This window comes from Strigops habroptila, chromosome Z (assembly GCF_004027225.2).
Source record: "Strigops habroptila isolate Jane chromosome Z, bStrHab1.2.pri, whole genome shotgun sequence".
NCBI lineage: Eukaryota > Metazoa > Chordata > Aves > Psittaciformes > Psittacidae > Strigops > Strigops habroptila.
In genome coordinates, this window is record NC_044302.2 from 4822468 (window position 1) to 4840628 (window position 18161).

Genomic DNA, 18161 nt, shown 5'->3' on the forward strand with positions numbered 1-18161 from the left:
ACTTGCTCTCCTCCTCTACAGTTTTTACTAAATAGAGATGACAAACCTTGGGAACCAACACAAAAGAGTTAGGTTATGCAGTAATTATTTAATTCTACCTTAGATTATGCAGTAATTATTTAATTCTGTCTAGGCCTGAGCTAACCAGAAAATAAACAGAAGTGGTGTGTACAGTTTCTAAGCATCACAGGTTGCATTTTTAATGAAGGTTCCTTTGTTAAGTACTATTTCGTATAATTATATTCTCACACCTTTCAGCTGCCCTGAATTTCGTACATTCAATATACTGAAAGTAAGCTGCCTTGTGAAAGACATTGGAATAAGCTTTTTTTCTTTTAATACAAATCTCTCCTAAAAACAACAAGATAAGTCCTAGTTAACATTTTTGATCATTAAACTACTTCCGTATTTAGGCTCATTGATAATTTGCAGTGGTTTTTATAAAGAAAATCTGGACAACAAAAGTAATGTCTTCCTCCACATTCTCCCAAAATGGAATACAAAAGTACCTTTTCTCCTCACTTCAGAGAGCTTGTTTTTCGGTTTTTGTTCAGTTCTGTAGAGTACAGAAGACAGCATGGTCAATATCAACATCTTCATTACTGCTCCAGTAAGCCCTCCAACATTTTCATACATAAATTATCCCACCTTTCAACAATTTATCCAGCCATGTAATAATTCCACCTTGCTCTTCCCATGATACAGTTCTGAATCGTACAGGATGGAAAGGATCTCTGGATCCAACCCCCACTCAAAACATGGGCTACAATATTTTGAGGAAGATAAGGCCAGGGAAGCCTAAGAGAACTTCATATCCATATTGTCACCTCACTATGGGTCATGTATCTCTTCCAGTCACCAGGATCTAGTCCACAGCCCAGGGTAATCATTATGATCTATATACATGCAAGATATGCTACAATTTCACAGAATCACAGAATCATTAGGGTTGGAAGAGACCTCTGGAGATGATCTAGTCTAACCTGCTACAATTTAATTTAATGAAGTTAGGCATTGCAGTTTTGCTGTAGATATAGAGGCTGCCTCTTGGCAACAACATGCTTCCTCTCAGCAGGCTACGACAGGAGGCTTTTATCCCACCTGGAAGTATGTTTTCAAAGATACTCCATATTACTATCTTTACCCATAATCAGATTCACCTCTTCACTGCACCCTTTCTTTCTCCTTTTATAGAAGGGAGTTGGCTACTAGCAGGCAGAGGTTTTTGTAGAGGAAAGTACAAAGACTTGCAAAACCCAGAATTTCCTTTCTGACTACCTACGGACGCAGTTCTGGTTACAGGCAGACTCTTTTAGCCATATATGGCAAACCCCTGAAAACCAGAAGACAAATCAGGTAAGTAACTGCAAGGTTACGGCTGTCAAAGCAGCCAAGCAAATGTAGGGCTGACTAATACATATATATAAGGGCACCGGTGTGTAGGTTTGGGCTATACCTTTTAAAGTCAAAGGAATTTTGAGCTGAGGTCACGCTACAGGACAATCAGTGGGCTTAGCTGACAACTGTTTTTACCAATTAGCAACATTTTTGCACGATTTGACTTATTGTGACTGTAGGTGGCTTGTAGTCTACTTCGAAACAGGAAACACAGAGCCTAATGGCATTAAAAGAGGTACAATGACTTTTGTGTTCATTGGACCATAAAACATGAACAAGGGTCTTTCATAATTTAACTCCACTGTTTTCAAGAGGTCAAGGCTGACCTCTTTTGCTAGGACCAGTTCTGCAATAGAATGCAACTAAAATGCTGAGTAATATTTGGGAAGTTAAAAGTATGAAATGTGTTTCCTCCATGTGACTTAAAATGCTGCTTATCTGGACTACAGGGTGGAAGAGAGTTTGAAAGCCCTGTGGCTTGTTTGGAAGTATAGTCCCAATCTCCCCTTCCCGAAAGGGGAATATATCCCAAAAGGGTAACGTAGCCTGTGCTGGGTTCAGCTGTAACAGTTATTTTTCTCCTTCTTAGTAGCTGGTGCAGTGCTGTGTTTTGGCTTTAGTCTGAGAACAATGCTGATAACACACCAATGTTTTAGTTGTTGCTCAGTAATGCTTACCCCGATCAAGGACTTTTCGGTCTCTCATGCTCTGCCAGTGAGGAGGGACACAGGAAGCTGGGAGTAAGCAGAGACAGGACACCTGGCCCAATATAGCCAAAGGGGTATTTGGAACAGAACTCCTCTGTATCTCTCTCTCTCTGCATAGTCTGGCACAGCCGGGTGCTATTTGCAGCTGGCCTTTGATAAGAACACAGTGGAAGGTATATTTCATGTCAAAAGCGAATCGGAATAATCCTCTGCATCACTACCACCAGAGGGGTAACAACCTTAACATATGTATACAAGACTGATGAGCAGCAAAATTTCCCCTGTTCTATCACAAGATAGGAACAGAATAGGAAAAAAATAATTTTAAAGAAACTAAAAGAAAATCTAGGTAAAATAGATGTGCTTGATATAAAACCACAGCTGCTCAACTCAAAATCTGCATTCTAGGTTGTTACCTTAATTGAAAGAAAGTATTATTAGAATTACCTGGAACTAAGGCCATTTAGATTTTCTATAGTCTTGGCAAACTAATAAAACCAAACCTACTTCATTTTATGCAAGTCAAAACTATACAATGTTTTAAATAAAATAGTTTGGGGGTTTGTGGGTTTGTTTTTCATTCTGCAAACAAATAAACTTCTATCAGTAGTTCACAAAATTAACCACAATTGTTTCCCAGCATCCTCTTGTGCCTTCTTCCTCTTTTTTATACACCAGTATATTCTCAAATTTCCTTAAAAGGCTTCTTAGTGTATTCTCCCTTTCTTACTGGCAAACACTTAACTAGCTCATTGAAAACATCTGAAAATACACGTGAAGAAGTGATTAGTCATTTAAAGAGAGTTACTATTACTCTCTTTAAATTATTACTGTTATGCTATTACAGCAAATTATTACTGTTATGGACCAGGTTTCTAGCTTGACTTTATAACTTTACACACTTTTAGTGCAAAAAAGCTATGAAAGGGTGCTAGCCTGTGACCTGGAAATTCCCTCCCCCCCCCCCCCCCCGTAGGAGCATAATCTATGTGATTTAGTGTCTTGTGGCTTTAAGAGTACATCTACCCTGCAGATTACAGCCTAGTGTCACAGGCAAGTGACAAAATGCCATTCAGTAGCATCAGAAAGCCCTGTTTAGATTGACAGGCAGGGCAAATAAACCCACAGTTCAGAGCCACCTCTCTTACAAATGGGCAAGACTTGAACGGAAGAGGCAAAGCAGCACACATCTTTGCAAAAGCATCTGCTTGGAGCTAAGGAAGGCCAGGTACCATTTGACTGGTTCTGAGCTCAACAGTGAGAGAAGAGAGGTCATGAAGTCACCATATGTTCGTGAAGATAATACTGGCCAGTCAGTCTGTCAGTCAGTCTTAGCTGGCTGGCTGGCAGTCAGTTTTAGTACAAGGTCAGTTAGACTAGAATCTCTGGTCCTGCATTTCCAGGCTGAAAAGATGTTCTACAGACAGAACTACAGTATGAAACACAACTCTTAAGAATAAAATCACTCAATTCATCCAATTGCATGTGAAACAACACATCCACAGAAATAATAGCCTTTACAAATAAATTAAAGAAGAAAAAGCTAACTTGAATCCAAAAGCTTTGTTATTCTTATTCTGTGTGTTTCATTTTTGTCCTCAGGCATCAACTGGAAATTCCTTATCACTGACAGAAACCGAACCATCAGAGCAGACTTTTTCCAGGACCTGCTTATGTGGCCCAGGAAGGGAGCTTCACCAAGAACGGAGTTTTGTCCTCCTGGTCCATGTTTGCAGAGTTAATGGGAAAGGGATGAAACTAATTTCTTACATGGTCTTTTACTTCTACACACATGCTATCTGAAAATGTGGGTATCTAGACACGGTTTGAACAGCGTTGAAAACCTTAGTGCAGGCTACCCAGCTAACATTCTAAACGTGCAATGCCACCGTGTGGACAAGAAAGTCTCAAGCACAGATGAGCTTTGCTGAATTTGTGTGCACATTAGATGAACATCACATTCCTTTCCACAGGTTTGACTTGCTATGTCCTGATCCTGCTGACACAAGCTGGCGAACTTCTGTGGCTCTAGTGATGACCATTACAAACCTGAATCAGTAACCATTTATGTGAATGTGACCATCTTGAAATTGTGGTCAATGTGTTTCTGAGAGCTGGCACCAAGAATATTCTACAGGGGTTTATGAAGTTTTGTGTACCATGAAGATTGAAAACCCACAAAACCCCAAAAAGGTATTTTTGCAACGTAACTTTATCAACTTTTACATGGTGCAAATGAACAAATAAAAGGGAGCTCTGCCATGGCTAGTACAGATAATTTTCTTTCTTATGTATAAAGGAACACAGATGCTTTCTGTTGAAAACACACTGACCAGACTAATTGAAAGTTAAATGCCAAGGCTGCTAACCTGTTCCATGGTATCTGGTTGCAGGAATGCAGACACCAGCTTTGTAGGGATCTGAACATCTTTCTGCTGTCTGGAAGGAGGCTTCACATTAAGCTCCGGCTGCAGACAAACCAACCAGAGTCAGACAAACCAAGGGCAAATGAGGCATCACTGCTATGAAGGCAAAGGCCTTGATATATTACAAACCCTGTGGCTGAAAGTACAAGGGCAGTGCTGCTGAAGTAATGTAACTGAGATGGAAGGTCATTGATCTGAAAAGAAGTGAGTTCTGGGACCAGTTTTGCAACCCCTGAGGCTATAATTTTTCTCGTAAGTGTTCAGCCTCTGGCCAGTCCCTAAGCACTGTCCCCATAGCCTTGCTTTTGCCCCTTACTCCTTGCACAGCCTTTTCATGTCTCAGCCTACAGACTGGGGTGATTTTGCAGGCCAAAAGGTAGATGTTTAACTATTAATTGAAAAGGTTTTGTGTTTTCTTTCCACTTTCTATCGCCATGGAAATTCATCAGAGGCTGACTGTACACCTTGAGACCATATGTGTGTATACTACACACAGGCACACACATCCCTTTCCTTCCCAAAAGCCAGGAGCTGTTTGCACACAAATCAGGGCTGGCAATGACTTCTGCCACAGACCCTCCTGGGACCTGCCCTGGCCCTTTCCAAAGCCACTTCAATAGTGGGCATCAGGGCATTTTACCTCTCTCTGACAGGGGCCACCGGGGGTGGTCATAGAATCATAGACTGGTTTGGGTTGGAAGGGACCTTCACAGCTCATCTAGTCCAACCCCCTGCAATGAGCAAGGACATTTTCAACCAGATCAGGTTGCTCAAACCACCTCCAGCCTGGCCTTGGATGTCTCCAGGGATGACACATCCCCCGCCTCTCTGTGCAACCTGCGCCAGTGTTTTACCGCCCTCAGTGTAAAGAATTTTTTCCTCACATCCAGCCTGAATCTCCCTCTTTTACTTTAAAACCATCACCCCTCACCCTCTCACAACAGGCCTTGCTAAAGAGTCTCTCCCCATCTTTCTCATAGGCCTCTTTTATGAACTGAAAGGTTGCAATAAGGTCTCCCCAGAGCCTTCTTTTCTCCAGGCTGAACAACCCCAAATCCCTCAGCCTTTCCTCATAGCAGAGGTCGGTTGGTCTGCCCCAGTTATAACTGAATTCTCACCTTCTTTTTGTACCATGTTTTAAGGCTCTTCTTCAGCTAGAAGAGTCCCCTTAGGTAGAAGAGCACCCTCAGGGAGAAGCCCTTAGGTAGAAGAGCCCCCTCGGGGAAGCGACCTTTGAAGGTCCCGTCCAAACCCAAACCATTCTACCATTCTATGACCACCCCAGGCAGCCCCTGCCAGAGGTAAAGTGCCTTAGTGCCCAGTACTGAAGCGGCTTTGAAAAGGGCCGGGGCAGGTCCCAGAAGGGTCTGTGGGAGAAGGCATTGCCAGCCCTGACTGGAGCTCAAACAGCTTCTATTACTTCCTCATAGCTTTCCACAGCGGATTTCGGCACCGCCGCCTCTCCCCGCCGCGGTCCGGGTGCCGGTCCCTCCCCGCCACCGCCTCCTGCAGGGCGGCACCGTGCGGCTCCATTCCCCGCCGCGGCCCAGCGCCCGCCCCGCCGCGCTCCGCCCCAGCCGGGCGGCCTACAGGGGCCTGCCGGCACCGGCCCAGCCTACCGGGGCGTGTGTTGAAGCGTAGAGGCCGATCCCGGGGGGCGGAGAGGGGCCGGGTGTGCTGCCGGTAAGCAAGGGGGTGGTCCTGCCGTGGCACCCCACCCCGTCCTGGAGCGGCGGTCGCTCGCCTAACGCTCGGTGGTGTTGCCGGGATGGCGGGGAGGGAGAGGGAACACGCCGGGCCTGCTGCCAGCCGTGTGGGGAGGGAAGGACTAAGCGTACCGGGAAGTAAACGGCGGACCGCGCGGCCTTTTGCCCGGCCTTGTACCCATCCCGGTGCGGGGAGCGCCGTGTGTGAGCGCCGAGCCTCGACCCCGCTGCGGGGACAGCCCCTGAGCCGCGGCGGAGCTTCCACACTTGTGCATCCCCGGGCTGGGGGGAAGGGGTCGGGGACCCCCTTTCTGCTTAAATTAATGGCTGCGCGGTTTGTGTTCCAGGTTACAGTCGTCTCCATTGACTGTGGTGTTTACCCCACGATCGGTATCTTCCTCGCAGGCAAACGAGGGTTTTTGCACCTGTACTGGTCAGTGAACGTAAAGGGGCTCAGCCCAGCCGCTTACGTGCAGTAGTTTATCAAAGTCAACATCAGTTAAGGACAGAAAGACTGGATTAGGCTGGACAGAGTCCTTCTGAGGCTGCTGAAGGGCTGTGGGATGGTTTTGTCTGCAATAAGAGATTTCTGTGGAACTGGGAATCTTGAACCAAAAGCGAGGTGCCAGAACGGACATGGAATCTGTGGAAAGAAAACCATGAAAGGGTGTTTTATTCTGCTTCCCATGTTTTTTATTTTGTCACCCCACGAGTGTGGCTACCCTAGATAGATGGGAAGGCCATTTACAGGGATGACTGTCATTGCGGTCATGGTGGAATTTGGGATTTCAGGCCCTACTACTTTTCAGGCCTAAAAAATAAGTCTCCATAGTGCAGGTGAATCCTGGGACACTGAGGGAAATCACAGTTGTACCATTAAATGTGTAAAAGCTGACAAAAATCCCCAAATCAACCCCCCTGCCATCCTTAATTCCTTGGGTACCAGCTCTCAACAACTAACTTCGTATGAAGCTGTGTGTTTTTTATGGGTCTTGAGTCGTGATCCTAAATATTTTTGTTACTGTGTTTCTTGGCAGCTTTTTGAATGAGTTTTATATTCCATACTTAGCAAAAAACATTCTCATGTCGTCTTCAGAGGCTTTACAGTGATGGTGTTTTAGTGCCACGTCTTATTAGCTTCAGTCCATTAATGCATCAGAAAGATGTAGCATAACCCGTCATAAATAATCCATAACCAGGCTATTCCCTTCACATTACTGATGTATTCCAGTTGACAGACTCGTGGTTACTTTCTGCAAGCTAATTTAATCATTAGATCATATCGTTTTTTCCATTTGATAAGACTTGAATGAGGTTTGAATTGGTAAACAGGGTGCATTTAGCAAAGATCTGGCAGGCTGTAATTTTTTAAAGTGCGGTTGCTGGTGTTCCTCAAGTTCATTAAGTCTCGGTGAATATAGAGGATAAACAGTACTTTATAGTTTTCTAGAAGACTAGTAATTTGCTCTTGTAAAACTTGCACTGATATGTTAGTCTGTTTGATATGGCGATTGTGATACCTTTCTGTTTACTGCTTTTTTTATTCCTTTTCCTTTGCTACAGGTTGAAAAGATGGGACATGCGGAAAGCAACATGTATCAGAATCACCTTTCCAAATTCCTTCCTGAGGAGCAGTCTGAGATTGATGGAGTATTTGATATCTTATCAGGATCGAGTGGTTCAGCTGGAGCAAAAAATAGCAAAGCTACAACGAAAACTCTGACTCTGGCAGCACTACAGGCAAGACAGTACTATTCCTGATATATCTGCATTGAACATAATTCCAGAAAGAAACTAAAGACACAGCAATAGTTACTTTTTAAGGGTTACTTTTCTTAATATAATACTATATTTTGAGGCAGGATGGATATTAAACTTTTTCTCACAGTTTAACATGAGTAGTGACTTTCAGGTTTGTATTGATTTTTTTAAATTGCACTGTTGGGTCAATTTGCAGTTTTCCTGATTCTGAAGTAAGTTGGGGTGTATGAAAGTATTTTTACAGAAACCTGAAAATGAATATTCTTCCCCCTGGAGTCTATATTTACAGATTTTCTCAAGAAGCTGTCACATAGTTGGTTTGTATTTGGTTATGTTTTCCTCAGTTGCATCACCGCCTCTAATCTTTTAACTTACATTGAAAGGAGAGAATTCAAGTTTTGCTTGATTAAGCTGTGGCTCCCTGGTTTAAGTGATTAACATACATTATGCTTTCTGATTAACTTTGCATTCATTTTCTAATCAAGAAAGAAGAGGAAAGTGATTTGTTGCAACACTTGGTAACTTCAGTTAGGCAGGAACCAAGTGGCCAAATGAATGTAATAGTATAAGTGCGTTTTCATATATGTCGCACAGTTAATGGAATCAAATTAAAACTCGGTGAAAGAAGCAGGTTATTTTAAGATATTTAGCAGTGCGTCTGCATGCAGCCCAGCTTTAGCCTTCCTCCAGCCTGGCTTTTTATGGACCAGCACCAGTTTGGAAATAGTAGTGTTGCTGCTGCACAGCTTTTCAACCCTGATACGTCCAAGAATCTGGTTCTTGGTGTCTGTTATTTGGGGCCTGGAGGAAGTTCCCTTTCTAGTTTTGCCCCTGGATCAGTATGACGTTCAATGAATGTTTTTCTTTTCTCTTCCTGCTTTTCTGTAAGTTTGCCAACTTAAACTCTTTTGAAAGACTGTAGGTGCCTAATTCCTTAGTGCAGGAACTATTGCAGTGGCATACCTACCTCGAAGGCGTTCGTGCTTATGCCTCAGCTAGGTCGATCGTGGCAGATTTGATCTAGCAATAGTCTGGTCATATCGGCGAGGCCCCAAGCATTACCTCATGTAGGTACCACTCTGCTTAGGCTCAGTGCATTACTGGAAGGAAACTACATGGATTCTGGACCAGAGCAGGCTGCGCTGCATAGCTTGGAATGCAGGTAGAGCAGGTATCTCCAGATACTTTCTTGAAGACGTCTCAGACAATTATTCTAAACTGTCAGAAGTGTTTTTTAGATGCTTACGGAAGATACACTTTTTACAGTCCTTTTTTGCACCCCAGGTCTACTCATTGGAATAGCTATAAGCATAACAAAACAATGCAACAAAGTGGTGGGTAGGAAAGGGCAGGGAGTAGGTGGGTACTATTCCAGTGTGAAGTAAAAAGCCGTTCAATGTAGGGTTTTTATGTTCCCTGCTGCATGTCCCATTTCAGGCTCATATAACACTTTCAGAAAGCCTCTTAAAGACAGCTGTACCCCTTGTGACCGTCCCTCCCTCAATGTGAAGCACTCTAATGTGCAAGACTGTGGCTGCTAATTCTGCCTCCGCTTAAATCAATGGGAGTTTTACCACTGACGTCAAGAAAAGCAGGGTAGAGGCTGGCGTATTGAATCTCGCCCTATATGCACATTACCAGCCATTAACAGCCCCGGTGGCTTCAATAGGAGTGGTTTTGAGCCGGCAATAGATTGGTAATAGCAGCTGGAGTGCTTTTATGCAGCTGGAGTTCCATTGATTTCAGCATAGTCCCCACTGGGCTACAGCCGGTACATAAGAGTCAAGACAGGTTGGTATGTTATGCACAGCACTTTGCGCAATGAAGACACTGTGCAATCATGTTCTAGTGTATGGATGTATTTTAGATGATTTATTTTTGAACCATGTAATTATCTTGAACAATGTGAAAGTTTCTCGAATCCAGTCAGATCTTTCCCACAGTGTTGTGATTCATGATGAAGTATACCAGTTAGATTCAATTCAAAGCGCCAGTCATGCAGTTTAGATGAATAAGTTTTGATTTCGACTGTCTTAACATTAGGGGTGCCTTATAATAATCAGGCAATCTCAGTTTTGTTCCGTTCTTGAGTTAGATGTTGCTACGCAGAGGGAAACTTCTCGGAATTGTTTCTACGTGTGAATGAGGGTTAAACACGTTGACTGCATTGTCTTAAGGCCACAACTGAGATATGGAAAAAACTTTACTTTCTCTTTTTTTTAAGTATCCTTGAGCTCCAGTATCAAAAGTTTAAATTTTAAATGTTGGCCTGGCAGAGTTGTAAGCCTTTGAAACAGAGTTATCATATAGAAATCCTGTTAACACTTTACAGTGTTGGGGTTTTTTTTGAAGTCCATGGCCTTTGTAGAAAACCATTCTCAAATCACTAAATAGTGTTGGAAAGGAGATACTATATAAAAGTAGAGATTTGTTTCTTTTTCTCCTGGAAAACCAGTCCTTTGACAAAAGTTTGTTGCGGGTAGTAGATACTTGATATTGAAATCCTTCATTCACAATGGTACATGTCAGCACAGATTAGCTGGAATATATGAATTATTTTTCATTTGTAAAATATGTTCTTTGCTGTTTTTCTCATTGTAGGCGTATACGCAGGAGCCATTACCGGAGCAAATGACTGTTCGGTTATACAACGGAATGAAAAGTGTTGACCTGACTGGGAAATCATCTGGGCTAAGTGAACAGATTGCTAAGGAGCAGTTTGTAATTTTTATGTCAACCCTCTTAAAAGGGAATGCAGATGAGAAGATTACCATAATAATGAGAATGATCTCCAAGACAGAAGGGCCTGTGAAAGGCAAGCAAATTCAAGAGGTAAACAGGCAGTTTAATGTGTTTTGGGGGGATATTAAGAGAACAGAAATGGGTAGGTAATTTGAAGGTAATCTTCAGAGCACAAGATTCAAAACAAGGGTTCCTGACTTTCGTTTTTTTTTTTTAGTCTCTGTATACTACTAACGTGCTAATCTGTGGCAAACAGTGTAGGCAAACCATGTTATATGGGGTGACTGTTTCAGCTGCGGGCTTTCCTATGCTAAATTTTCTACTTTGAGAAACAAGATCTGGATTTTGTGGCGTACGCTGACTGTTTCATGTGATATCTCACAAGGTCTCTCTGAAGAGTGTGGAGACCGGCTATACTGAAGAGTCAACAAGGGTTACGGTGTGGCTGGTGCTTCTGGGAACTGAGAATGTGTTTTCTAGAGCTTTAGTTGCAGGATAGATGTGTGAATCAAATACTTAGCTTGCAAGGTGAAGGGGTGGCATCTCGCAAAACTAATTCACTAGCAGCTCCTACCACAGCAAAAATTGGACTTTCACGCCATATTTTATGGAGATGATTTGTGAAATAACATGTACAGAATGTCTTGAAAAAGGATACTTTTCAAGACTTATGAAACTGACATGGCATTTCTGTTATTTCTGACTTATCATGAGATGCTTCTGCCATTGGGATTACAGCATCACTACTACTCAACTTTACTTTTAGAAAGTCCTTTGAATCTCTTGGTGATTTTATTTAAGAAATGCCAAAATGGTTATATTTTAACTTCTTAAGTTCACAGAGGATCTGATCATGTCTGTAGTCCATGTACTGAGCTACAGGAAAGAACTGAAAGGTTGGAATTTGGAGAATACTAGGGATTCTGCAAGTGGAGTAAAGGCTCTGGCTTCTCAGCTGCTATCAGAATTGAAGCTTGCAGGTGAGCAGCGCTGATATAGTATATCCTAGAATGGTGCATTGCTCAGCTACTCACTGATCTTACAAGGATTTTTCTCTTCAGGTTACATCTTTGAATTGAAATGGTGAGACCAGTATTTCAAACCTAGTGCTTTGCGAATGACTTGGGAATTAAATTTGTTTTACCTTACCATCTTTCTCCCCTAAATTCAGGAGAGCTTTGGGTTGAAGTCCCAGTTTAAGTGGATGTACAAAACTACTTGTCATGGAATGTGTCTATTTTGCAAATACCTGACTTGCAGGTGACAGGCATTTAGATGCCCTTTTACAAAGCTAGGTTTATCTTTGCACAGTTGTAATAATTGATTTTTCTGTCTTGCAAAGAACATCTCAGAAGTTGTAACTAGGATTCGTGTTTCTTAGTCACGACAGCCCAAACAGCAGATGTCACAGGCAATTGTTTCTCAGCTCTGTGGATGCATCTGCTTAACATAGGTGACACTTTACTGTCACTGGCTCCTTTCGTATGTGGTTTCATGTCCTTTAAAATAATGCAGTATTGTGTTTACACTTGAAAATCAACAGATTATTTTCCAGACTGGGAGACTTATTACTGTTCTTGTGTGTCTTATTATTTAGATGGGACAAAACCTATGGGTCCTCAGCTGATGGAGACAAATTTTGATCAAAGTGTCATTGAGGATTGGGTATACCGAGTTCCACAGATCTCAATTTTCCTCAGTGTTGTTATCAGACAAGGCCTCCATGTTCTGCAGTCTGTCACAGACCAAACCAAAGATATACTCAACCTGGTTCCTGACTGCAAAGGCATGAAGGAAAGAGGACTTGTCAGTCTCTTTGACATCCCATCCATTATATACATCAACTCCCATTTGCCTGCAGAGCTACAGCACAAGTGGCGGCTTTTATTTTCTTCTAGGCTTCATGGAGAAAGCTTTTCACAGTTGTGTAGGCATATAGTGGACAAAGGTCCTTGCATAATGATCTTAAGGGACTCAGATGGTTTTATCTTTGGCGGCTTTGCATCTCAGTCCTGGGAGGTGAAACCACAGTTTCAAGGTAAAACTCACTTTTCTTTTTCTGTTATCTCATGGCTCTGGTAAATGTTGTCTAATCTGTACAGGTACAGGAATCCTGTCCACTTAATGGATACTGTCATTTTACTTTCATGACACGCAGTATTTCTTACACTGCCAAGTGTATTTTCCTTTGGCAAAAGTAACACTGATTTTTTGAACAACATAAAATACATGTTAAGTTAGTTTTGCTTTGTACCCAGTCAGGCATATTATTGATTAATGTTTGTCTTTATTTGATATTGATCAAAACCCAAGTTTTCTTTTAACTAAAATCTATCAACCCCTGTGGCTGCATAGGTTGGAAATGAAATGAAAATGAAGGAAACAGCATAGACAATGAATTAGAGTTTAAATAAGATGCCCAGCAGATGGCGATCTTCCATCTCAGAACAGCTTAGCCAGGTTAAGTCTCCTGTTGCCATTTTTTCACTCTTTGTTCTCCTTTTAAAACCCAGCAGCAGAATGATCCTTTGGACAAGCTAAACTTCTTGTTCCCTTGAAACCTCGGGGGAGAAGAGAGGGGTTTTCAAAAAAAAAAAAAGTATGGACTCTGGGTAAATCTGTCCATTTGGGAATCCTCACTTTTGCTACATTAAAAACTCAATTCCTATACTTAATTAGTATTTGATGACTACCGCTTTAGTCAGTTAATACAATGTTGTGTTATGTTGAATACACATTTGCCTTGTGTTTTTTCCTGATAGACTAACACATGTAGTATACTAGATAATCATGCCACAGGTCCCTCTGAATACGAAACTGGGCATAATGAAAACTGTACTCTAAATCATTGATCCTAAACTGATCTATGTATCAGTATAGTCAGAACTAAGGGAGTCTGCACTTATACCAGTTTATTTGGGTCTAGTAGCTGGCCAGTTTTAGATGACACAGTGCAGGGCTGTGATAGGTGTACCCTTACACAGTAGTGTAAGGTACTAGTCATGCCTCTGACTCTGCCCTTGGTCACAGCCATATAATCACATTGATTTCTCTGACCCTGCACAGAGTTAACTGAAAATAAACAATAGGTCTAGATCATGATGGGAGATTGGTATTGGCTTTCTGGAATCGCGGCTGCTGTCTTCGATTTATTCAGCTGCACTTCTTCAATATTTTTTTCCTACCCTATTGGTAGGCACATTATTGCTTGGCCAGTTGTCTGACTACAGATGCTTTTCTGTTTACAGGTGACAACAAGTGCTTTCTGTTCTCTGTTTTCCCCTCTCTTGCTGTTTACATATACACAGGCTATAATGACCACTACATGTATTTGAACCATGGCCAACAAACAATGCCAAATGGACTTGTAAGTATTAAGCAATTTATACTCCAGGTTTCGTAACTTGCCCAGTCTGGTTCGCATGTGTATCAAGTGTTTAGTGTGCGTCTCTCGTTCACAGGGTATGGGTGGACAACACGGGTACTTTGGACTCTGGATAGACAGTGACTATGGGAAGGGACACAGTAAAGCAAAGCCTCGATGTACCACCTACAACAGTCCCCAGCTGTCAGCAAAAGAGGATTTTACACTGGATGCCGTAGAAGTTTGGGCAGTGGGAGACCTCCCTGAAAGTACAGGGGTAGGTGAACCTGTGAAATTGTGTCCTGATTGGAACGAAAAATATGAATGCAAAACTTACTGTTGCAGTTTTCTGATTAACCACTGTCTCTCTGTTGTAATGAATATTGTTTTCTTTAACTGGCTTTTATGATGCCATATATTTTGTAGGAAGGAAATGGCAGAACACTAATGGAATTAGGGTGCCAGCAAGAAAAAACAAGAGCCATGAGGTGATAGAGTCAGCAGAGCAGTACTTTATTCTGAATTTCAAAAGACCTTTCTGATGTTGAGGAATGGTGTCCACCAGGAACCTCCTTGAAGAGGTTCAATAAAACCCACTGTTTGTAAAACAGAAGGCAAGCACTGGAAGCTCACAAGCAAACCCTGCTCTATAGTTCAGGAAGAGAACCCAAAAGATTTGTTTATCAGTAACTTTAAATTTACTGTATTGTTTTACAGTAAATTTATGTGAATAGATTTATGCTAGTCTTTCTGCACTTGGTTTGTTTCTGGGCATGAGTAGGACTCTTTCCAGTCCCCTCTGTCCGTGTAATTTATTCTCTTATTGAACTGTCTGGTCTGCACAGTTTGATGTTGCTTTTGGTTGTTTTCTTATTTTATTTTTATTTCTTTGCAAACTAAATTAACGTGTCCTGTCTGTTTGCTGGACACTTAGCTCTAACTGGAAACAGAACAAATTGCCTACAAAAAATGTTGAATTGTGCTTGAATCTCTTCTTTAAAAAAAGTTCATATGTGAACTTGAAACTGAAATCAGGTTAACCAGGATGTTCTGGCTGGCATGTAACCTGAATAACCTGGAAATAGTTCACTGTCATCTTAAGAAAAGTTTATGACTGTTTTATAGAACTGCAGCAATAAAGATTGTTTGATGTAATACAGTGAATCTTAAATGCCTTGTTTACATAGTATCTATGCTTCATTGTGACAAGTTAGCAAATCAGATTACTTGTGGACTTTTGAGTATGTGTCTTTCTTGTAGCCTGATATTGATTCATTTGTAATGACATTTTAAATTGACTGTGTGTTATTTTGTTTTGAAGAAAAAGGGTAAGAAGAGTATCCTGGATGTAGATCCTGAGGCTCAGGCCTTGTTAGAAATAGCTGGAAAAAGTCGCCAGAGCGAAGGTCTACGAGAAACCATTGAAGAGGATGATGAGGATGATAACTGAAAGAATCACAGTAACATGAAAAACCCTTTTTTTCCTCCTGACTGTTAATGTTCCTTGGACAAGATATTTTTCTCCTCTTCTTTCCCCCCCCCCCCTTATGTTTGCCAAATTATCTGGGACAAAGCTTAAGTCTTATATAATATTTAGGTCCAATAGAATATCCTATACAATTACTAACTTCAAGACTTTATATATATATATTTAAAGACTGTTCAAGGCACTGATTAGGGCTCTTATACCTCAAATGCACTTATTTATTTGCATGCAAACTATAATGATGTCTTACATTGGTAAACATAGAATAGGCCACATGTCTCCATATGAAGGATGCTATTAATCCGCATTGCTTCAGTTAAAGCATTAAATTTCATGTTTTCCAAGTCAGATTTTCAACAATGGGCTGCAAGATGTCCAGAATTTTATGTATACAGCATCCAGTTTTATAATACTACACTACACATTAGTGCACTTCACTTAAGAAATTTTCCTATTGCTTTTTAAACTTAATAAAACAGAACCATTGAAGTAATTCAGCCATATTCATCCTACGAATGGGCCACACCTCCAGCAGAAATTGTCTAGAGAAGGTACGTTCTTTAGTAGCCTCACTTGGGACTGGAGTAAAAGATCAGGCTGTAAAAAGGATTAAAAGTGAGAAGCATCCACAGGTAGTTGGGAAGAGTATCTGCAGATACCTTGTAAGAATTTTTTTAAAATCAGGGTTATGTTTGTAACATGTTTAAAGAAAACTGCTGTAACTTCATATCCACATAATTAATCTTTTCTTCATTATGAAAAAAAAATGCCCACAGTGTGAAATATACTTGGTTGGGGTTTTTGCTCTGTTTTGTTAGCTGTTCACCAGTCAGCAACCGGTGTTGTCATGTCTCTTGTGCTTAGGGCTTTTTCTGCTTGAATCTGTTCACATCTACCAGTAACTATTAGTTTGACCTTGCTAATTCTATGTGTAGTTAACTTGTAAGAAACAACCCTAATTCCTGCCAGGGACTGTCATTTCTAACTCAGCAAATTGTGTTTGGTTATTAGTATGTATGACTGTCAGTCTTTTTCCTCCTAAGGAAAAGGACTATACAGAATCTCCTTTGTCCTAGCACGAGTTAGTTTTCAGTGCAGCTTAAAGAAAAAAATGTGTTGTAACTGTCTGTAAAATACTGTGATTCCTTTTTTTCCACCTGATGTTTTTCATAGGGAGCCAAATTGTAATATTCTGAATAATCTGCACTTGTGCCTTAATGTAGATCCTATTTTTAAAACTTCTATTAAACAATAAGAATTTAACCTTGAAAGGACCGCATGAAGAAATCACTCCAGCCAGACAATCTAGAACTCAACTGTGCATTTTGTATGCTACCTGAACTAATGATTGGGGCATATATGCACTTTGTTCCAGTACAGAGTATGCTGTGAAAGGCCTGAGCTAATGTTCTTTAATCTTGTATTTGCTTAAATAAACCAGATGGTGTCCCAAGTTTGTAACACATAGAAAAATGTAAGTAAGTATTAAAACAATTACACTGATACTTTTGTGTTCTTTTCTTCTCTGTATATTTTAATTAGAATTTTAAATGATACATAGTAGGGAGTGCTATATAGACAGCAAGTAAGTACACAATGCTCTCTGTAAGTGTGGTGATGCTGGCTTTTGTTTTAACATTCTCAAACTCTCACCATACGTCTCAGACGTATTCTTTACTCAGGCACTGACTAAACATACTGAATACTTGAAGTGAATGGCATACAGGAATGAGATGTGGTTGAATTTCTGCAGTAAAACATAAAATAAACAACTAGACTTTCTTTTCCTTCCATTACAAGGCAGAGACTGAAACCATTTGCAAGGATTTAAAAGAAATTAGTGAGCAGACACCTTTGGAGACTCTTATCTGAGGAGGCTGAATGCACAAAGCTGCGCTTCACCAAAAATACTTTAGGGACCAGATTTTCTTGCATTTAAAGTAAGTATTGGTATAGCTGGTTCTTTCTAGGCTGTGAATCCAAAATATCATCCTGTTTAAACATTTTGTGATGATCAGCATAGCATTTTGACCTCTTAAACTGTGCTTTTTTTGACAAGTTTGTATCCGAGTCTCTTCAACTTCACTTTGAAGTGAAGGTGTTAACATGGGGCAAGAAGAAAACTGACACTATGGCACTTTTAGCAAGTATGTCAGTGAAGCATTATTTACTAGGACACTACTGATCCAACCAGCAGATGGGATTATTTAAAATTGTTCTTTAAAAGTAAAAAAAAATGGTTTGGTTTGGTAGAGACTCAACATTTTTTTCCTTTTCTTTCCCCTTCCCTCCCGAATGTAATGATTAAACAATGTGTGTCATGTTCATGCATCTAAAAACATCCAAAAAGCATTTGTCAGCAGTGGGCTTAGCTATGATCTAAACATCTCTCAATCACTTTTATGCAGCTGCTGATCCAACTGCAAAGATGAACATCCCTGTTACGTACATGAGTCATCTTTATTCTAATATGCTTCTGAAATTAGTCCCTTCCCCATTAAATCCCTACACTACTGTGGATCAGATCAGCCTTCCACCCTCCTCCTATTAGTCACATCACTGCAGTGTGTG

General features: G+C 41.0%; 1 protein-coding gene across 5 annotated transcripts; it reads left to right on the forward strand.

Moving 5' to 3' along the window:
- Positions 1-6042: 6042 nt before the first annotated feature.
- On the forward strand, positions 6043-17102 carry MEAK7 (MTOR associated protein, eak-7 homolog). Of its 5 annotated transcripts, none has more exons than XM_030471242.1 (9): positions 6043-6214; positions 6585-6670; positions 7801-7977; positions 10600-10830; positions 11576-11720; positions 12338-12778; positions 13989-14107; positions 14202-14381; positions 15426-17102. In XM_030471242.1, exons 3-9 carry the CDS (start codon positions 7810-7812, stop codon positions 15552-15554), a joined length of 1413 nt encoding a protein of 470 aa, XP_030327102.1. In that variant the 5' UTR covers positions 6043-6214; positions 6585-6670; positions 7801-7809; the 3' UTR covers positions 15555-17102. The 5 variants fall into 5 exon arrangements, with proteins under 5 accessions (XP_030327102.1, XP_030327105.1, XP_030327106.1 ...); XM_030471246.1 differs by having other exon boundaries at positions 6104-6214; positions 14049-14107; XM_030471244.1 differs by lacking the exon at positions 6043-6214 and adding an exon at positions 6245-6285.
- The last annotated feature ends 1059 nt before the right edge of the window (positions 17103-18161 follow it).

Coding starts and splice junctions, on each gene's coding strand:
- MEAK7 (XM_030471242.1), top strand. CDS start 7,810: ATGGGACATGCGGAAAGCAACATGTATCAGAATCACCTTTCCAAATTC. Junction 10,831..11,575: donor AAGGCAAGCAAATTCAAGAG/GTAAACAGGCAG, acceptor TAACTTCTTAAG/TTCACAGAGGATCTGATCAT. Junction 12,779..13,988: donor GGTGAAACCACAGTTTCAAG/GTAAAACTCACT, acceptor TTCTGTTTACAG/GTGACAACAAGTGCTTTCTG.